The 22,392-nt window shown below is 37.3% G+C and overlaps 2 protein-coding genes across 2 annotated transcripts in view; both read left to right on the forward strand.

Annotated features, from left to right (window-relative positions):
- The window catches only part of sparc (secreted protein, acidic, cysteine-rich (osteonectin)), a 40,821-nt gene extending 40,056 nt beyond the window's left edge, over positions 1–765 (forward strand). The window contains exon 10 of the mRNA XM_033973620.2: positions 389–765. Coding sequence (XP_033829511.1) covers positions 389–417 — 29 coding nt within the window. The 3' untranslated portion in view covers positions 418–765. The remainder of the gene's footprint in view (positions 1–388) is intronic.
- A 7,419-nt stretch (positions 766–8,184) lies between these two features.
- g3bp1 (GTPase activating protein (SH3 domain) binding protein 1) lies at positions 8,185–21,696 on the forward strand. Its single transcript, XM_033973618.2, has 12 exons — positions 8,185–8,315; positions 12,862–12,978; positions 13,471–13,552; positions 15,101–15,274; positions 15,845–15,935; positions 16,633–16,726; positions 17,284–17,515; positions 18,580–18,684; positions 18,888–19,002; positions 19,276–19,401; positions 19,484–19,593; positions 20,051–21,696. Exons 2-12 carry the CDS (start codon positions 12,884–12,886, stop codon positions 20,288–20,290), a joined length of 1,464 nt encoding a protein of 487 aa, XP_033829509.1. The 5' UTR covers positions 8,185–8,315; positions 12,862–12,883; the 3' UTR covers positions 20,291–21,696.
- Positions 21,697–22,392: the final 696 nt, after the last annotated feature.

Raw genomic sequence — 22,392 nt, forward strand, 5'->3', positions numbered from 1 at the left:
AACTTAAATAGTGCTGATTTGGACTTTCAAAGGCACGTTAGCATTATCTCTCCACACTGATGCCAGTCACTGAAGCCACAACTGCACCAGAGATGACATGTAGAGGATGGCTGTCAATCTATAGCCTGGCCAATCCAGACTGAAATCCTCTGTATATTATATTTTCTTTCATTTACACACAACACATAAGCAGCCATGTTGGTTTTGATACTGATGGATGGCGATTCTCTGATTGGTTAATCCATGTGTCTTGCCTAATAACCCCTATTTCCCCATTAAGCTAAAACATATGCAGAATAGAAAATAATAAATAAATAAATAAATAAATCAGTATTGCTGAAGTAATTTAATCTATTTTCTAATGGTAACTTTCTCTTTTCTTTTACAGAGGACGTTGACAAAGACCTCATTATCTAAATGATGACAGTCGCTCAGAACGGGATGAGGCGTTTTCAAACTAAACTTAAATCAAGGTGCTACTTGCAAATTAACTTTATATATTTTTTTTTTAAATAATGATTTATTTCCTACCTATACCACTAAAAAAAAGATTTAACTAAAGTCAAACCTGCACACGTTTGTACTCACCCAACAGACACTTAAGAACTCTGATGTAAATGTCTTTGGATTTTAAATATTATAAATGTCATTCACCATTTGTAATATCAGGGCTAAGAATTTGGGAACAATTTGATCTTTTTCTGAAAGAGACGAAGTTGTAAAAAATAAACTTTCTTAATAAATTCTCCCTTTGCTTGCTTTCTAGACGCATAGTGCATTGGTGGTGAGCTCTTTCATTCATTTCTGTCATCTGTGTTTTTTTGTCTACTGTCTTCAAACATAAATAATATTTGAAAGATGATTTTATAAAATGTTTAAACGGGGAACTTCTCGCAGGCTGAGCGTTTTTTGTCATATGTTTCTACTGACCGAACAAACACATTTAAAATAAATAATAATAAAAGTGCACAAAACAGCTGCCAATCTGTGCATAATTGATACATTTGTTATGTTAGTTTAAATACAGATTTAATATTCTGGTTCACTGCTAATTTAGTCAATTTAAAAGGTAAAAGTTTCTTACACTACAATTTATATATGTTATATGTTATTAATCATTGGAACAGACTGACAGAAGTGAGGCTGCCAATCTGTGCCATCGGCCCCTTCAACCATATATATATATACACACTGATATTGGGCATTGTGGAGGAAGTATTTTGCCTATGGACATAACAATATACAATAGAACCACTCTTGCCCCACTGTGGCATCAGTGGTCTCCCATCCCAGCACTAACCAGGCCCAGCCCTGCTTGGCTTCAAAGATATGACAAGATCAGACTTTGACAAGCAGGTATTATTTTACTCTATACATTTTACAATTGATGTTACACTGCAAGACATGTATAACATTCTTTAAGCACAGCTATCTACAACACAATTTTTTTCTAGTTTAGTGGTAGTTTACACATAATGCATTTCCAGGCTGAAGCTTTGGGCTGAGTCCTCTCATTCAGGGGTCAGTTTACATGTTTTTGAATGGAGTCTTTGTGCCACTGTCATCCAACGCCACCCTCAGGCTCACCTGCAAGCTGCACTGGAACCTTTGTCTGTTTTTTGTGTTGTTCTCATTCATTTTAAAGACACTCTTAGACATTTTGATAACTCTGCAAATCTGTAAGGTCCTCCTTACCCACCACATGCACATTTTGATGTCACATCAAAATGTACATGTGGTGAGTGATGATCAAGAAAATCCATTCACCTACAGCTGCTGCACAATGTGAAAGACTACTGTGTCAAAAAGTTGTTTATGAAATGAGCCATGATAGGTAACTTGCCACACTGAGGAACATTTCTGACAAAGCAATAACATCACCATGGAGACAAGGTGACAGACCCCACCTCCCAGAAGAAAAGTTACGCAGTGGATCTTTAAAGTGGGACCTAAAACCAAATTTCTAACAGAGCTACTAATTTGACAGTACTTGGACGACTAAAGGAGAAAGTGATAGAGGAGGAGGGGCGGGGTCTGGACAGTGTGTGTGTGTGGGGGGGGGTTTGCTCAGCTGGTGTTTCTGATTCCAAACACCTGGGCACAGGACTACATGACATCTATATGATGTCATGTAGTACTTGAAACTGCAGTAGCCACTGAATGCATCGTAAAATGTGGTGTGGTCTACACTCTAGATTTGGACCTGTGGCTGTGTCTAAATGTTGGATTTTTGGAGTCTGGTTTGGATATGAGACCGGGTCATTATTTATAGCAGAATTACAGGCTTCGCATGGCCATGAGGTCTGAGGGAGGAGAAAGAAAGAATACACAGGAACATGGAGTCCTCAAACTGTACAGATGAAAGGAAAGTGCACTTTAAGAAATAAATGAATAACATAATATGAATATAGAATTGTGTTAATGCAAATAAAATTAAACATGAAATGATATGCTATTTAATATTTCTGCCATATATTAAAGAGGGAAAGGAGATTAAAGTAGTTTAAATCTTCTTTGTATTGAATAAAATGTATTGAAACTATAACGTAATAAAATATAGTGTTCATTCTTTAAAAACTACTTTTTTTTTTTTGAGATTGAAAAACAAATATCTTGTTGTTTTGCCCAGTTAGTATAAACACTTATTTTCAGTTACCACATTTATTATTGAAATGTCTTGCCCAAGGGCACACTGACATTTTTAATTGGCTGAATTTGAAACATTAGCAGAGTGCACCATTTGAATAATGTAAATCACTCCAAGTTCAGAACTACTGATTATATTGCAAAAGGTTCCCAGAAAAATGCTAAATAATTACAAAGTCAATGTTATAAGGTGTGAGATTTAGAGATATTTTTCCCATACACCCCCAAACTGATTATTTTTTTTATTTATTTCCAACCTAAGTGTTAATTTGATAGAGTGGAAAATGGGAGTCTGTCTATATATATATATATATATATATATATATATATATATATATATATATATATATATATATATATATATATATATATATATATATATATATATATATATATATATATATATATATATATATATATATATATATATATATATATAGGGACAGAGAGGTCAAGAAGAGAGAGGATGAAGAAGTTAAACATATTAAAGGATGCCAATAAACTCAGACAAAACTGCTGTTAGTCTAGTGTTCTAGTGTTAAACATTCATACATTTGTAGTTTTTCTAGCAAGTTAGCCCATACAGATAGATTATGGCATGAGCCCCCTATATTCTTGCTACTGAAAGTGTTCTTGGTCCTCTGGGAGTCAAAGAGAGAAACACTAGGCCTAGTCTCCATCTCCACCTGATCATCCAGACTCCACCCACCAGACAGAAGCTACTCCCCCTCTGCTGTTGCTGCGAAGAATGTGAAACAACAGTGAGGGAAAAGAGAGGGTTAAAGAGACAGAGGGGGAGAGGGAGGGATAGAGAGAAGAGAAGGAGGATAGGGAGAATGGAGGAGGAGAGAGAGAAAGAAGGAAGAAGAGAGTCCTTTTGAAAACTTAGTATGGGCTTCAACAGACAAATCTTAACTGTAAGTATGGACAATGTAATAGGAGCCCACACAAACAGCAATACATTACAATTAAATCTGTTAAATATTTAGTTGATGAATTCCATGAATTCCTTAAAAGAGAGCACATTTCTTTACTGAACACTATTTTGCATTTTGCTTTCTATAGAATATCTAAGCAACAACTCAATTTACCAAAATTGTGAAATAAATTTTGAATAAATGTGTCTCACTTTGTTGAGAAATGATTTATAAAATACCATTCTATTACAAGGACTGGTAAATTTTAGCTAAGATTCATTCGAATGTTCCACAAATAGTTTTACAATAGTTAAGTGGTCGTGGGAAAAAGTCAAGAAGACGTATAAACATACAGGAAGTGGCGCTGAGTTCCCTCTACCTATGTCATCAACACAGAAAATCCCATCCAAAATGCAGGGACAATTTATGCACAAAGAACATATTTTTCTGACAGTTTTTTTTTTTTATTTTTATTTTTTTTAAATTAGTCTAATCATGGCTATTGTGCAATTTAGACACATTTGGCCCTTCTTAACATTATGGTTTGTTAGAAAATTCCCCAAAATGAAAAAAAAAAAGTAAGAAATAAAAAAGAGAGGCTAAAGGTTTAATACAATTTTAAATATAATTAAAACTGCAAGCAGTGATAAAGGCCCTCGCCACCCCTTGCAACCGCGGGGTACACGCCACCGCAGAGATCCTGCCTTTCGTTCCCGCTTTCTCCTCCCCCCAAAATCAGCGACTGAGTAATATTACTCCATTCATTCCAAAGACACTATTTATGACCTTGTCACGCCTGCACGGTTGGAAATAAAGGTACGTCTTCTTTGGCTTTTTTGTTCAGTATGATGAGAGGAATATGTGTACAAAATTTCAATGGTCTATGACACAGTAAATATTTTCCATCCCAGTTAACCAAAACCCATGTATTTCTTGATATGGTGTCTTTGACTCTTTTGTTCACTATGGCAACAGAGATGTCCATGCCAAAATTTGTGACAAAGTAATTTTTTTGAGTACTATTAATAAGTTCAAGGGGGCGCTGTGGAGCAATGTAAAGTTTGACATATGTAAATTGCATGTCTATACACTCAGATCAAGATTTTGAACAAAACGTATATTAAAGCCGGGAAATAGGAAACTGCATGTTTGAGTTACGGGCCATTTAAAACTTCAAAAAACTTTTTTTTTAAGGCTGGCCACACCCACATTTTATGACTTAACAAAATTCAGGAGAGTAGCCTATAATCCCAAGTGGGTCTAGTTTATTTTGACCAATTCGCAAGTTTCTTGAATGAAAATCCAAGGCGCAAAAAATCCAAATGTGAGAGGTAAAATTTTGAAAAAAATGGGGTTCCACCCACAATAGCCGACTTCCTGTAGGGTTTCGGGTGGGGTCATAATATAATTTTTTACTTGTCTTGACATGTTCTATGTTTGTACCAAATTTCATTTGTCTACGATGAAAAAGGTCTCTCATTGCCGTAATGTATTTCAAATTTTGAGGTGGCGCTATTGAGTCATTTTGATACGTTAATTTTTTTGAACATCAAAATACAACATTTTTGTGCTAATCTTGAATTTTAGGCCATAGTTTGGTGAGTGTAGAGCATCTATTTAGTCTACAACAAAGTCCAGTACTCTGAACCCCATTCATTTCAATGACACATTTATGATGTTACCACGGTAACATAGTTGCAGACAGAGGTATGTTCTCATTGGCTTTTTTGTTCAATTTGCCAAGCCAAATGTTCATGCCGAATTTCAAATCTTTATGTCAAAGTAATTTTTTTGGTCCAATTCAAAAGTTCAAGGGGGCGCTGTGGAGCAATATAATGTCTGACCTACGTAAATTGTATATGTATGTGTTCAGATTCACATTTTGAAAAAAATGTATGTAATGCTGGGAAATAGGACACTGCATGTGTGAGTTACACGCAATTTAATAGTTCAAAATATTGCTTTTTTCATTCCAGGCTGGCTACACCCACATTTTATAACTTAAAAAAATTAGGAAGAGTAGTCTATAATCCCAGATGGGTGTAGTTCCTTTTAACCAATTTGCAAGTTTCTTAAATGAAAATCCACGGCTCAAAAAATCCAAATGTGAGAGGTAAAATTTTGAAAAAATGGGGTTCCGCCCACAATGGCCGACTTCCTGTAGGGTTTAGGGTGGGGTCATAATATAATTTTTTACTTGTCTTGACATGTTCTATGTTTGTACCAAATTTCATTTGTCTACGATGAAAAAGGTCTCTCATTGCAGCAATGTATTTCAAATTTTGAGGTGGCGCTAAATGCATTTTCCTGTCCTACTATTTTTTGCTGTGAGTTTCGGATTTTTACGTTGACTTTTTTCTGAGTCGGGCTCCCATTAGCTCCATGAAAATCAAGTCGTCTTTCGTTATTTTTTCTCGGGGTCGTTACATTACAGCTCGTCGAGTTCTAATTTTTGACACCACTCACTGCCATGTCGGGGCGTGTTTACTACTTGATTTTTGCCATTTTCCATGCTCCGGACGCGGTTTTAATGGGTCCCTTGCCGGGACAGAGTCCCAGGCTCGGGCCTAATGATGTTAACTATCTTTTCACAAAACTCAAGCCATTTTTAAATTGCAACGATCTTGAGGAAACGATTCATGCTTTTATTAGCTCTAGAATAGATGATTGCAATTCACTTTATGTTGGTGTCTCCCAGTCATCCCTGGGTCGCCTCCAACTTGTGCAGAATGCTGCAGCACGATTTTTAACCAACACATCCAGACGCCAGCACATCACCCCAGTCCTTTATTCGCTCCACTGGCTTCCTGTTTCTTTTAGAGTTGATTTTAAAATTTTACTTTTTGTTTTTAAAGTTCTTAATGGCCTTGCCCCGCCCTACCTGGCTGAATTGTTGGTGGTCCAAAATCCAAACCGGGCCTTGAGGTCATCTAATCAACTCCTTTTGGAAGTTCCAAGAACTAAATACAGACACTGGGGTGATCGGGCCTTCTCTGTAGCAGGGCCCAAACTCTGGAACAAACTGCCTCCGGATATGCGCACCATTACTGACTTTTGTCTTTTTAAAAAATCCAAGTTTAAAACATATTTATTCAGACTGGCTTTCAACACTTAGTATTGTCATGGAAGGACAAGCCCTTGCATGGGATGTACAACCGGAACATAACTGAAGTGGCTGATATAAAAAAATCCTACCAATGGCTTGAGAAAGCTGGACTAAAGAACAGCACAGAGGCACTCATCCTGGCTGCACAGGAGGAGGCCTTAAACACCAGAGTGATAGACGCCCAGATCTACCACACCAGACAAGACCCAAGGTGTAGGCTGTGCAAAGAGGCCTCTGAGACAATCCAGCACATAACTGCAGGGTGTAAGATGCTGGAAGGGAAAGCATACAAGGAGCAGCATAACCAAGTGACGGGCATAGTGTACAGAAACATCTGTGCAGAGTACGGACTGGAAACCCTGAGGTCAAGGTTGGAAACACCTCCAAAGGTAGTGGAGAATGATGGAGCCAAGATCCTGTGGGACTTCCAGATACAGACTGACAGAATTGTGATGGCGAACCAACTGGACATTGTGGTAGTGGATAAACAACAGAGAAAAGCCATTGTTGTGGACATCACACCACCAATTGATGGGAACCTCAGGAAAAAGGAACTTGACAACTAGAGAAATACCAGGGGCTCAAAGAAGAGCTGGAAAAGGCCTGGAAGGTGAAGACATCAGTGGTGGCCATGGTCATCGAAGTACTCGGGGCAGTGACCCCCAAACTGGAGGAGTGGCTACAGCAGATCCCAGGAAAAACATCAGACATCTCAGTCCAGAAAAGTGCAGTACTAGGAACAGCAAAGATACTGCACAGAACCCTCAAACTCCCGAGCGTGGAAAAGAGGGGATGAGCCTCTCCCCTATATATATATATATATATATATATATATATATATATATATATATATATATATATATATATATACATATATATATATATATATATATGGCTCTTTGTTGTCATGACATTTACAGTGATCCCACTGCTCCCACTGGGCAGTGCAGTTTTCTAATTTTCTAATAAGTCATTTTAGAAAAACATTGTGATGTAAAATGTGGAAATTATAACATAATGATAAACAGATGTCGTAGATTATATAGCAGGCTCCAGCACAATATGTATCCTTCACTGCAGGCAATTATTTTAAAATATATCTTTTTGACGCTTGTTTTTCTTCATTCTACCACTCTCTGTATTACTCACTGCAATGTGATGTAATATTCTGTGTGTTTCTAAATTTTCCAGTTATGAAAAACGTGTTACTTCATAAATATAAAAATGGTTGTGCACACTTTTATCATTAATTAATTTGTTATTAATACGTAAGTACTCTAGCTTTTTATTTATTTCGCAAATACATTCTTTGGAAATGTTGAAAATGAATAACGTTCCTTAAATCTCAATGAATACGTTAAAATAAAAAATACAAAAATACAAAAATAAAGGGAATGACTGACAGTCACAAGATGGCCGCCATAGACCCTCTAGAAGTCCATCCTCCAGCCAGATTTTAGCGGCATCTGATTGGTAGATGTGCCCCGGGTATTGGTTCTGATTGGCGTAGACTCTCTTGTGGGCGGGACGTAATGGCGGACCTGAAGCCCAAACCGGTGTCTACTTCTCCGGCACGTTGTCCTGCCGTTCGTGTTTGAGCCAAGGAGGTTCTCAACGAAATCACTTCTTTGATAAATAAACCACTGGTAAGTTATATTCCACCTTAATCCATATAATTTACAAGTAAACCTGTTTAAAAAGATTAAATGATGTCATTTGTTTCAATAATTGGTTGTTTTTTTCAGGCCCCGTCTAAATGCCTTAGCACTGGTTAACACCGGTTAGCATTAGCTGGTCCCCACTCTTGATTAGCTGCATAAACTTTACATTTTTGATTACATTATGTGACTGTAAATTTCTAACTACACTTCCAATTGTATGCTTTTAAGTAAAAAAAAAAATCCACAAGATAATGAAGTTACAGTTATCTTACAACTTTAGGATTGCATTACTTAGCAATTTCTTGGCTAGCATATGGCTAAAAATGTACTACAGTTGCAATTCATTTAGGAATAGTTTATAGTTAAACCTTTTACTCTGGATTATGTCTGGCAATCCATCCCATGCAAGCCCAATTCAAACATTGTCATAAATACTGATAATTTATTCAAAATCATAGCAAATTTCTAGTACATTCCTGGGATAGCTCTGCACTGAGCTGTGCTGTGGCTTTATGGGCCCAAACACGTTTATCACATGGATTTTGTGAATTAAGACGAGTATAAGAACAGTATCTAGTGTATTTAATTAAGGAATATAAATATATATATGTATATATATATTAGTTGCATGAATAGTAGATTAATTATATTCGAAATAGTAAATTAAAGCATTGTTTAGCACTATTACAATCAGTGTCTATTTTTTTAGCACATGCAGCTTATTTATTACATCAATCAATGCTTTCTTATACAATTTAGCTTTTGGTTTAATTTTTACATATAAAAGCAGTTGTTGATATGCAATTGAATACTGAAATCTTCAAATCAAGATCTGTCTTTAACATTTGCTAAAGTTAACCTGCAGTGATTGTATTCTACTGCTCAATAAATATTTTATTTTGACCCATTTAACACTTAAAATAATGCGTGATGTAATGCATTTGGTACATTTCGATAAAGGAATCATTTTGTTGAGTATTCTTTCTACTTGATTACTTTCGTTTTCAAAGAATAGCCACCTCCCTCGTTAGCTTCCCCATGTTCAGTCGTGACTCCCTCCCATTTCGTTTTTTTTTTTTTTTTTACCGTTTTTTCTCGCCATTTCCTCTCTAAAACTAAACAACCCCTTTTTAGTTTGCATGTTTTGGTTTGCATGTAGGATTATTACCTAGCAGCAGTGGTATTTGTAGAACAGCCCTTGCTTAAACCGGCTAAGACACGTGCTACTTACTGGCTTCCCCTTGCTAACTACAATCTCCCATATATTTTCAATAGAATCCACGGTCGTATCATCAAGCTAGCTCCTTCACCCACGCTTTTATGAGCTATGGTTGAATCTGGAAGCTACCCCGACGAACCCTAGCTTACTTCGGAGTTTAGATCACCCAAGTGCGAAGGCTCCGTGTTACCGGGTGGAGCAGGCATTGCAAGCCGGGGAAGGGCACATCAGACGCGGCATGGCCTTTGTCTGCTTCCCGAGCAATGCTGCGGCTCGCTATCACACAAGGCTCTGTTCATGCCTGCCTCGTACCGAGCCCTTATAAGCACGGATTTATCAAGTTGCATTGCTTTGATCAAGACAGAAATTGGTACATTTAATATCTAATTTCGTTAATTGGTGATACAAGGCGCTGACCCAATTTGCAATACTCTGAATTGAGCTAAAGTTGTGTAACATACAAAGAATAGTTTAGAAGAATATAGAATAGTTTATGATGTGCTTATTTCACAACGCTATGTTTGTGTTAATAAACATTGGTTGCTTTAAAAAAAAAAACAAAAAACAAAAAAAACATTAACAGCACTAATGAGAGACAGAATTATTGAAATCTTTGGTGTTATTCCCTCTTTCTACAAGTCTATATTAAACTAATGCTAAATGCACTTGTATACAGGTTAGATAATAATAAAGGTATATATTTAAATACAAACTAATTGCATTTTTCCTTGAAATGCTCATGTATTTTGTTTTGCATTTTAATATTTCTAATTTCAATACATGAAAACATGACTCATCGCTGAATTACCATAAATCAGCAGTCATTATATTCTGCTTTGCTTTTCCAAAGGTTCTCAGAATTTGTCAGCAACACTGAGAATAGAAAATAAAGATACAAAGCATAGAGTACCAGTTTGTCAGTAGTATTTTTGTATATAATGAACTGGATTGTATGCCAAAACAATTCATAGCATAACTTCCTTGGAGCTAGAGAACCCATTTTGATTTTTATAATGATTTGTATATCTTTTAGACAGTCTTTAAGAGGTAACTAAATCTAACTGCCACATTTGAAGATAAAGTAACATTTAGAATTTGTTCTAATTCAGATCTGCCCACTATTAGTCTAAACAATGTATGAAAAACACTGATTTCACTGTGTATTGTGTGTCCATATGTGTGGATATATTTTATAATACATGTAACTTATATATATATATAACTTGTCCTGCTCATTCCTGGTGCAGAGGGTGGACAGGTGGCTGGAGGCAGGCAAGCAGGTGTGAGAGACGGATCTTTTTCCTCCTGTGTTCTCACCTAAAGCCAAATTGCCATGTTAGAGCTGGGGATTGTACTACTAATTTCAGAGTAACCAAAAAACTAATGTTATATGACAGAAACTAAGATCAGGACTACTTCCAGTAATGGTGATTATTTTTGTCATTATTGCCAAATCACCCCTAAGTTTTATATTATTTTAGTTATAGTTTTTTAGTTTTAGGAATTTAGTTTATAAATAGACCTAGCATTAACAAAACAAAAAGTTCATACCATTGCTTGTCACCGTAACTCATTTTGAAGTATGATATATTGCTGAAGTAAATATTGACAATAAATGATAACATTAAAACCAAACAATAAAGCAGAATTCCCCCAAAAGTATTCTAAATGTGCAATATCGTTAACTATTAGCTGCAATACGAAAATGGCAGAAAGCAACTCTTTAGTAAATAGATTTACATTTAGTGCTTAATTCAACCTTCTATGGCTAAAATGTTCATATTTCACAAAAATAACCACTAGTACAAAGGAAAAAAAAACAAACAAATATTGACCCCCAAAAATGACTCTTAAATCTGTAATGTTTGAACAATAAGTCGATATAATAATTATTGTGAGCCTAGATAATGCATGTCAAATATAGAGCTGCAATCAACTAGCATTGATTGTGCATTGATTAGTTGACTGAAAGGGGAGCGCTGGCATTAAGAAAAGTTGAGTTCATCTCCAAATCTCCAGCTAACCCAGACCGTGCCCCCTCCTTTCTCCTGTTGCCCATGTGAATATTTTATAATGGTAATCAAATAATTAGTTGACTATTAAGCCCTAGTTCAATAGATCACACATATATTTTCCTGTCTTATCCCTCTTAAAATTTAAGTGTACAATTTCCCACATTAAACGTCTCATATTATGCAAAATTAACTTTTGTGAGCTTTAAGCTATGTTGTAATGCTATTACCTCATCAAATACATGCCCAGAGTTGTTTTTAGAGCTCAAAATGGTCTGTTCCACCTTGTGATGTCATGTAGTAGTAGTTTTCAAGTTAGCAGGTACCTTTTACATTTTATTCAGTAGAGATGGGCAATTTCAGGGCTGAAATTAGCTGAACAATTCTAGTGAAGGTGAATGTAGTTTAAAAAACTTCCTGTATTACCACATGGCATCATGAGGTGGAACACAGGGTTTTCTGTTTGAGAGAAGAATTCAGCCTAAATATGCAGGGTTTGTGTGTTAAACATGTATGAATGAAACACAAACACAACTCCAGGAATGTTTTTGATGAGGAAACAAGATAACATAGATCACAATTTTAAAGAGCCCATATTATGCTATTTTCTGAAGTCTGAAGCAAACATTTACACATTTTACCACTTAAAATAGAATGTACATTCTAAAGCTAGATTCTAGTCTCAAATTGATACATTTTTTCTCCTCTTCTGCGTTTGGTCCAATCACGTTGCAACCTGCTCTTTCTCTGCACACGGCCTTCTCAGAACCATTATGTCATCTGTGAAGAACAAGCCGAAACCTGTGTATTTATAATCCACACACAAAAAGAAAAACTACAAGAATCCTCCTCCTGCTCCAACAGATTTCTTTAGACAGATCTGAAATGTTTTTAACAAGAGGCAGAAAACAAAACTGAGATGACTTTAGACGTTAGGAGTAAAAATGGATAAGTTATAGTTTTATGTTGAAGTAGAGCTACATGATGTGACCACAAAATGTATTCCGATTTTTTTTTTTTCCCCTCATGTTCAATTTTTCCTCTTGCTGTCGTATTAAAACAAATAACTTGCAGTATTTATTATGAACATAAACAATGCATTTTTACATCACTGCCTTTAAAAAAAAAAGCAGGCAAATTTCTTCATCATGCTTTTACTGAGGATGAGGATTAGAAAAGACACAAGCTGATCATTAGCAATTGGACATGGCCAAATTCTGATTTAAAATTGTATTATTGGAACTGTAAAAATCTTAGCAAAGTAATGAGTTTAAGCTCCAGTGTTTCCTTCTGTTTTTAGAAATTTTCAGTCGACCAAAGCGATGGTGATGGAGAAGCCAAGTGCCCAGCTGGTCGGGCGAGAGTTTGTCCGACAATATTACACACTGCTCAACCAAGCTCCAGACTACCTGCACAGGTAACTCCATCCTCTCAGTATTGCACCTGCACAGGTAACTATGTAACCCTGCCCACTGTACACCATGTATGTAATATTTGTATGTAAGCCAAGAAAACTGGATCTCTGAATCAAATTGCTTATAGCAGAAGTGTTATACATGTGTCAGCTGTTTTGTTAACAGTTAATAGGTGCAAAGTTTTAGCACTAATGCTAAATTACTACATACACTTGAGCATCACTTAGCCCCTTATTTGCACCTTTTTGGTTATTTCATCTGGATGTATACTAGTCTACTGACATTTTTCTAAAGAAGTGAGACAAAAATTAGTTCAGGAGTGTGTTCTGTTAACACAGTGAGTGATGAAATGTGTAAATGAACAAATGAGGACTGGACAACATTAAATGCATACAGTAGTGTCACCTTAAAGTATAGTGGCACTGTAAGGATATTCTTCAGCCACTTAACATTTGTTTCATTCTGATGTAGTAGTTTACCTGTTGTTTCCTTAGGTTTTATGGGAAGAACTCCTCTTATGTTCATGGAGGTGTTGATAGTAACGGCAAACCCCTGGAGGCCGTGTATGGACAAGCTGTAAGTGTTTTAACGTTTTTTCTTTGAAAGAAAACACATTTTGTATACATATACGCCGCATTTTACAAATATGTTGTAACATGAGATATTTATACAGAAAGGTGGCACACTTTTTTTTTGTTGAATTTTAATTTAAGACGCACATTTTTTCAAACTGTGCCTGAAAATCGGCAGTATGCTACCAACATGGGATGAACATACCTGCATGTTTAGAAAATAAAACGGCACCAACCCAGGCCATCTTTTATTTCCTCTGAAAGCTTTTGTTGTCTTTTCACACTTTACATTACATACAATTTCTTCCCGCTGCCGCCTCCAATGTCACACCATGGGGTCATTAATGCCAAGCTTTCGTGCAGTGGCTCTATTTCCTTCTTTGATGCCAGATCCATTGGCTTTAACTTAAAAGCTGCATCACATGCATTTCTTTGTGTGTTTTCGATAATGTGGGTATGTGCATGATGTGTAAAATGACAGTTCAAAATCAAAACTTATGTATTCTTCAGCGCATAATCTTTCCCCCACGTCTGTTTCACTTCTGCACAGCTGACTTGGTATGACCTCAAGAGCCTCTTACACAATATATCTGTACTGGCGAAAAACAAATCTTGTTCAAATACATGGGTACAGGCCTTTTAAATACTTTTGGATAGAAGCATGAAAACAACAGGCAGTACTAACCTGGACATGAATTACAGCTTGAATGGAAAAGATTATCAACATTAATTTGTAAAAGAAACCGTTTGTCTTAAAAGGGTGTTTGCTTTATAACTACTATAACAAGTTCTTAAATGAAACATTGCCAATAATAAAGTTGCATCTTATCTTGTGGTTTATGGTGTAACCTTTTTGAATTTGCCGTGGCACATTCCTGACCTTGAGCTATTATGTTCTGGATCCAATATGAAATTGAGCTCTGATGTTTAATCCAACAAGCTGTCTAATACAGCATTTTTGAATTGTCGCATTTTTGAAAATTAGTCTCATTCTTAAAATAATTGTTTCTTATTTCACTTTCATCAACTACTCAATGGGTTGCATTCATGTGAGTTGAATGACAGGTCAGAATTATATGGTGGAATTTCACAGAATTGTTGACCTGGTTTATGGTTAATATCTAATTACTGGGCCTATCCGCATGAAACAAGCATTTGCATTAAGTTCAACATCAACATCTTTCTGTATAAATTGACTAAAGTGAAATTATTTTTTTCCCAATAGCTTCAGAAAGTAGTGCCATAAAACACCATATAATATATTACTCATAATGCCAAAATCTCAAACTTGATTTCAGAAAAGCCTTGACACTCAATCTTTTATACAATAAAATAGTAGTTTTCACGTAATTTGCCTTATTTTTGTATTGATGCATATTGATAAAATTGAGTATCTAGTTTCAATACTGGTTTTAGTGTCTATTTTCTGGTAGTCGTTGTCAGTTGTTGAAGTACAGTTATTGAGTAGTACCGACCTCTCCGGTTGGAATGGTTCATAGTTGCATAATTATATATTTTCTCAGTTGTCATTGTTATGTTTTGTTGTTTGCAGGAGATCCATAAGCGTGTGATGGCTCTGAGCTTCAGGGACTGTCACACTAAGATCAGACATGTGGATGCTCACGCCACCCTGAGCGAGGGCGTGGTAGTGCAGGTGATGGGAGAGCTCTCCAACAACATGCAGCCAATGAGGAAGTTCATGCAGACGTTTGTGCTTGCCCCAGAGGTGAGCCGAATTGGATTTTATATTCAAATTTCATATTTGTCTTTTTGAAAATGGTCCTGTGAGATGCTATTGTCTTGCCAGCTTTTTCCCCCACTGTAAGCACATTGAGTTGCTGTTTTTTTTTCTTTTTACGAAATGTGGTTTATAAAGTTGTCTTGCCATAATGTTCCACATTATGACAATATACAATATCTGCATAGAGATGAACAAGTTGCACCTCCACGCCAAGTAACATATCAGATCTATAGAGAAGCAACCCCACTCGCAGTAAGGTTTTGTATTTCAGTGTTTTTTTTAGCAATAAAAACATTGATGCAAAAATGCAAGGTGCACACTGTGAAACATTCAAGGGGATATAATATCCCTTTTCATATAGTTTTAATGATCAAATTTTACTAAAACCTTGAAGTATTTAAATTCTAATTCTAATTTGTAGCATGGGTATGGCGTAGTATAGTGCTAGCTTATTAGCAGTTATTAATGGATTGTTAGTGTTTTAAATTTTTGTTTCTGTAAATACTTTTATTTACCATATTGTATTGTTTTTACTAATGTTTTTTGGTTTTTCAGGGCACTGTGGCAAACAAATTCTACGTTCACAACGACGTGTTCCGTTACCAGGACGAAGTGTTCGCTGACTCTGACTCTGAGCCCCCAGAAGGTAACAGGAGTTTCCAGTTTATTTAGTCTGTTTTAGCTGGTTTATTAAAGGGCCTGTTCAAGATTTCTTCTTTCTCTCATGTAATAATAAAGTAACATTTAAGTCTTACAACATGACAGATATAAATCATACTTGGGGAAAAATGAGACGGCTGTGTGCTGTCTGGACCCAATTATAAAGTGTTTTTATTGTCCACGAACCAGAAAGTAAAGCTGGTGAGTTGCTGGCATACTAGGAGTTGACAGTTGTAGAAAGCGTTTATAAACTCATTGCATAGAATAATTGAAACATTAGGAATGTGTCAGGAAAGTAGGAAATATGTTTGGACTGCTGCAAACAACTACTGTTTTTTTCATAAATTTAAGACAGAAAAAATCAGATTAAAATAAAATGGCCTGTCCTCATGACAACGTTCAATGTTTTATGTCATCACAATTGACCTACGTTGTAATTGTTAACTGTATAATTACAAACTGGTCTTGTTATTCAGGCATACATTGTTGTCATTAAAATACCAAGATAAGCCTCTTCCTGTTGTAACACAGTACCCTGTATCATGTAGGGCTTAAATAAAATGTCTGAGGCACACAGATTACAGAAATAAGTCCTTTATTACAAGTGGAACGCCACTTCCTTTGTTAATCGGTAGTAACCCTGGTTTTACAGCAGATGGCACTAATGTTTCTGGTGTGTTCAGAGTCTGATGATGAGGTGGAGGAGATAGAAGAGAGGGTCCCATCTCCAGACACCGCCGGAGAAGACTCCACCCAGTACTATGACCAGAACCCATGGTATGAACTGTGTCCAAAAAAATATGAACTCTGTTAAAGTACCTAGATGCCTTCCTGGTCAAGTCCAGTTTAATTAACCTTTAAGTCTGAAAGATGTATTCATGAAAAAAAAAGACACTACTGTTCAGTAATAACAGAGGTAAAATGCAAAAATGTAGTCCTCAAACAGTGATCAAAATCTTGATTTTTTTTTTAGAGTTGGTGTCTGTTTTAATTTTTGTTTTACAATTTCTCATCCATTCTTTGAAACAGCCTGGTGCACTGAAGCATAGCCCATTTTAACAAAAAAATAAATAAAAAGTAAAAAAAGTAAAAAAAAAAAAAGATATAGATTAACACATATTTGCCACTTTTATCCCCAGCCAGTTAAGCATCTAGATATTTTAACTGTTATTACTACAAAATGTCAGCCTGTCTTCACTTGGACCTCCTTTTGTTAGTTAAACTTTTTAGTGTTACTGGTGTTTTTCCTTTGACATACAACAGTTATTAATCAATGTAGGTGAACTGTTTTTTATTGTTCCATATAAAACCAATTGATTTAACCCTCCTATTAGCTCTGAGCCGGTGGGCCCTGGAGAGGATGATGAGGGCGTAGCTGTGAGCCCTGAACCTGAACCTGAGGAGGAGAAAGCGGAGGAAGCATCTGCGGAGTTGAAGGTTGAGACGCTGGACTTGCAGACAGATGCTCCGTCAGCCAACGAGACTGAGAAGAGCCCCGCCCCCACGACCGCTCCCACAGAATCTACAACCACCGAACTGACCACAACCGCATCAGAGGAGAACAGGGTAAGGCTGGGATGAGCAAAACTATTACTGAAGGTGGACTGAGCTTTGTTTCTTGGTTGGCCACATTGGTCACGTGTTAGGATTCTAGCCATGGCCTAATTTCCATTCTCGCATTTGTTTTTGCAACCATGTTATTGAACCATTTGAGAGTGTTACTGTATAAAGTTAGACTACATTCTTGTAAAAACGATCTACTTGTTTCAAGTGGTGCCTACAAACACAGAGGGAAAAGTAAAGGAGGACCAACATGTGGTGAAAGCCGTCTCTGCTTGTGGATATCCAAAATGGGCCTTCAATAGATCTAAGAGAGCTAAAAAACAGGAAATCAGGGAATCTGAACCTAGAAGGAGAGGTGTTACCATCCCTTACACTGCCGGTGTGTTTGAAAAACTTCAGAGAATCTTCAGACAGTATCAGATTCCTGCCTTTTTCAAACCCACAAACACTTTAAGGCAAAAATTGGTTCACCCTAAGGACAAAACCCCGAGCCATAAATAAAGTAATGTCGTCTACTTCATTCAGTGTAGTGAAGAGTGCAGTGAGCGTTACATTGGAGAAACTAAACAGCTGCTCCATAAGAGGATGTACCAACACTGGCGGGAGAGTTCCTCTGGACCCCAGTCCGCTGTGCATCTCCATCTTAAAGCCACTAAGCACTCCTTTGAAGATAGTGAAGTTCAGATCTTAGTCAGAGAAAAGAAATGTTAGAGAGAGGAGTTAATGAAGCTATTTTTGTTAGGAAAGAGAATCCTTCCTTAAACAGAAATGGGGGCCTGATACATAATCTCTCCCCCACCTACAACCCCAACCTCAGACCCAGAACAATGAGAACAATAGCAGGGTAGTTTCAGCTGAAACTGGAGACAATAGCTGTTTACAGTTTCAGGGTAGTTAGCCCTTCCCCTAAGATAGATTTAAAGGCAGTGACCACCAGCATTCTGACCAGAACTGAAGAAGCAGCTTGGATGAGCAGCGAAACGTCTTCACTCCTACAAGATTTGTCCAGTTGACAGATTTAACTTCGTTGTTTGCTATGATCTACTTGCTGGTCCCTTCTCTTCCAGCCCTTCTCATGGGCGTCAGTGACCAGTAAAAATCTGCCTCCGAGTGGTGCTGTTCCAGTCTCAGGATCCCTTCCACACATCGTCAAAGTCCCGCCCACAACACAGGTATGGTTGCACATAAAGAATAAAGCAGGGAGATTATGGGAAACATTAAATGTGGTGCATGTTTACTGTAACCTTGTATTCGATTGAGAATTATTCCTTTTTCACAGCAAAGTGGGTTCTAGCCCAACTAAACTGAAACCGCTAATTCAATTCTTAATTATTTGTACAATTTGTCTAAAATAAAAATTTTTGTCCCCCTGTAGCCTAGAGTGGAGGTGAAGTCCGAGTCTCAGACAACAGCACAGAGACCTCAGAGAGACCAGAGACCGAGAGAGCAAAGGCCCGGAGGAGCCCCACCTGTGCACAGACCCAGACCAGGTAAGAACTATAGCAGTGCGTCAGATGCCCTCCTGTCCTCCTATATCAATGTACTGAAGCTGAAACCCATACCCATGAATATTTTAAATTAATGAACAAAGACTGATGCAACATCTGCCTTAATATTTAATCATCAAACTTAAATGTGTCAGTGATGCAGTACTGACACATTTCATCTTACACCTGATAATCTTATGCATAAATTACTGGACTCTGGACATACTGTCCAGAGTCCTATAGCATGTTATTTATCCCTTGTTGCTTGTGTTTCAGGTCGGGAGGGGGAGCCCGGGGAGGGAGAAGGGAGGAGGTCAGTGCGGTACCCAGATGCTCATCAGCTGTTTGTGGGAAACGTGCCTCACGACGTCGAGAAGGCTGAGCTCAAGGAGTTCTTTGAGCGTAAAAGCATTTTTATTACAATGTCTCATAAAACGTGTTATAAACTGATCTAAATATTTCCGGATGTGTTTTTCCTCTTCAGACTATGGTACTGTACTAGAGCTCAGGATTAACAGTGGAGGGAAGCTGCCAAACTTCGGGTTTGTGGTGTTTGATGACGCAGAGCCAGTGCAGAAGATCCTCAGTAACAGGGTGAGGACAGGCACCATCTAATACTCTACTGAGCAAATGAGCTGTGTAAATTGGAGTAATTGAATAATGCACATTAAAATGATACAAAATGTTATTTGAAATTTACTGAAAAAACAACCCGTTTTTGAGTTTAACTAAATCTTGTCTGGTTATTAGATTAAACCTGGACACAAAGGGTCACAACTTCTCCTATATCCAAACTATGTGGCCAATGTGGCCATCAAAGCATTTTTTTTAACCTTCCTGATAAATTAGCCCAAATATGATGATCCAGCATGTTACAGCATGTAGTCTGTTTATTAGTCTATATAACCCTCTTTGTGTGTGTTTTGATGCATAATCTTCAATGAAATTTTTACACATGTCAAACTGACAAAGTTTGTTTTTTTAGTAAAAAAAATGCTGTATACATTCTACCATCATCCTGATGGTCTTTCTGCCTTTCTTTCTTTTCCAGCCCATTAAATTCCGTAACGATGTGCGTTTGAACGTAGAGGAGAAGAAAACGCGCTCTGTTAGGGAGGGGGAACGACGCGACCTTCGACCCCGAGGTGCAGGGGGTCCGGGGGGTCCCAGAATCGGAGGAGGTCCCAGAGGTCCTCCAGGCTCTAGAGGTGGCATGACTCCCAAACCCAGCTTTGGTACAGGGCGAGGGGCTGGTCCCAATGATGGCCGCTACTCCGCTCACCGACAGTGAACCGACAGCAGCACCTAGAGTTTTAGTTACTTCACTGCTACGATTGGACTCAGACTAAAGCCAGGGGTGACAAGAGGGGTCAGGGAGTTTGGAATTAACTAAACCAGACATCACATCTCCTCCTGTCTCATTAATAAAGTCAACCTGAGTCTAGGTTTGAGCTTAACTAAACATATCTCATCCTGTCCCTCCTCTACAACCAGACAAAGTGTTAAGCCTGTTTTTGAGTTTAAGTTTGGACTAAACTAAATCAAATCTTTGTCCAGGTTTGAGATTAACTTCACAACTCCTCCTAACATGTTCATGGCTACAATTTGACTCAAATTAAAGTCAAGGTTTGATCTTGACTAAACCCAACATAGTCATTCCTATCCCCTCTCTACAACCTGGAAAAAGTGGACTGGACTAAAACAGATGTCATATCTTCCCTTATTAATACCTTTTAAATTCCAACTGTTACTTGTTTACTCAAGCCTAATTATTATAAGTCAGATTTTGGTCTTGAATAAACTGGAATTTATATATTCTTTTTGTCCCTCCTCAACCACAATAAATCAAGAGAAATCAAATTGGTGTCTTAAATTAAACAGCATAATTGTGCCTGTACCTCACTTTATTTTGAAGATCAGGCACAACTAAACCCAGTGTTTAGATATTCAGTGTTCCTTTTAAAACAGCCTGATAATTTGACTCCGCTGAATTCTTCACAAGATTTGAGTCAAAGTTTGGACTTAACTAAACTGCAGTAACAGTACTAATATTTGAGACTGGATTTGGGCTTGATTAAACCTAACTTGTCTCCCTATTTAAACCATAGATTCTTTTATTTAGAGGTTAGCATAGCTGCTGTGAACACCTGGTCTCTTCAAGATGGTTGACATTTTTCCTCCTGTCCCTCTCCATGTTTTGAATGCCTTTTTTTCCCCTCTTACACATAAATTACCGGAACAATTGTCATTTTTATTAACTTTTGCTGAACTTGAAAACAAATTTAAAACATAAAAAAGGGTAAATACTACTTGAAATAGGGCTTAAGAACCCAGAGGATAGTTTTTTTGTTTTTCGCGTTCGCTCTCCTGTTTCTTAAAGGAACGTGTAACTTAACTGCTTGGGCAATCCTGTGTATTGCTGCCACCCCTTGTATCTAGCAAAGGATGGGTCTTTTTATTCTACCGGGTCAATGCTGAGCTGCAGTGCTTTTTATCAGAGAAAATATTTGCTTGTTTAATCGTTTGCGGATCTGTGGATGATGTGTCTGACTGGAGCATGTCTCAAAAAATATGCTTTTCTTTTTTCCAAATTTTGTCGTTTGACTTCTTTTACCGATGCACTCCATTTATCATCATGTTTAAATGAGCTCACCTGCTGACGAGAGAACTAAATTAAAGTAATTTACTGTTTTAAAATGTTGTTTTTCTCATTAAATTTTTTGGGATATAAAATGGCAGATTGACAAAATATGCTGACTGCAGTATTGGTTTATTTGTATCTTTATCTGACCCTGTCCTCTACATCCATAAATCTCCACTTTGGTCTTCCTCCATGCCTATTGTATTCACTGTCTCTCCTCTATACCATATATTCACTGTCCCCCTGTACCATATATTCTGTCTTTTCTCCTCTGAATATATGGTACAAGAGTGTGAATACAGTAGATGGTACACTGTCCCTCTGTACCATATTCTGTCTTTCCTCCTCTATACCATATGCTCATCTGTCCCTCCTCTGTGCCATATATTTACTGTCCCTCTATATTCACTCTTTCCTCTGCGACATGTATTTACGCTCCCTCCTCTGTACCATATAGTCACTGTCCCTGTCTGCACCCTATACTCATCTGCCCCCCCTCCCTTTTCCTCTCCTGAAGTTTAGAGGAAGGATCATTTATAAATTAAGATTGGGGGAAATCTAAAGTTAATCTTCGCTGTTGGAGACTGAGCACCACTCAGGGCTAAAAAGAGAAATGTCATTTAAAATCCAGGCTTACTCTTTAAACAACTGCCCAGGGAGTCTGTAGCTCAACACTGCCAATTCACCTCTAGTTCCATAAGTAGATGTCTTGTTCATTTGTACCCATAGGAAGAATTGAATGCATTATTATT

The sequence above is a fragment of the Periophthalmus magnuspinnatus genome, chromosome 10, assembly GCF_009829125.3.
Source record: "Periophthalmus magnuspinnatus isolate fPerMag1 chromosome 10, fPerMag1.2.pri, whole genome shotgun sequence".
In the NCBI taxonomy this organism is placed as follows: domain Eukaryota; kingdom Metazoa; phylum Chordata; class Actinopteri; order Gobiiformes; family Gobiidae; genus Periophthalmus; species Periophthalmus magnuspinnatus.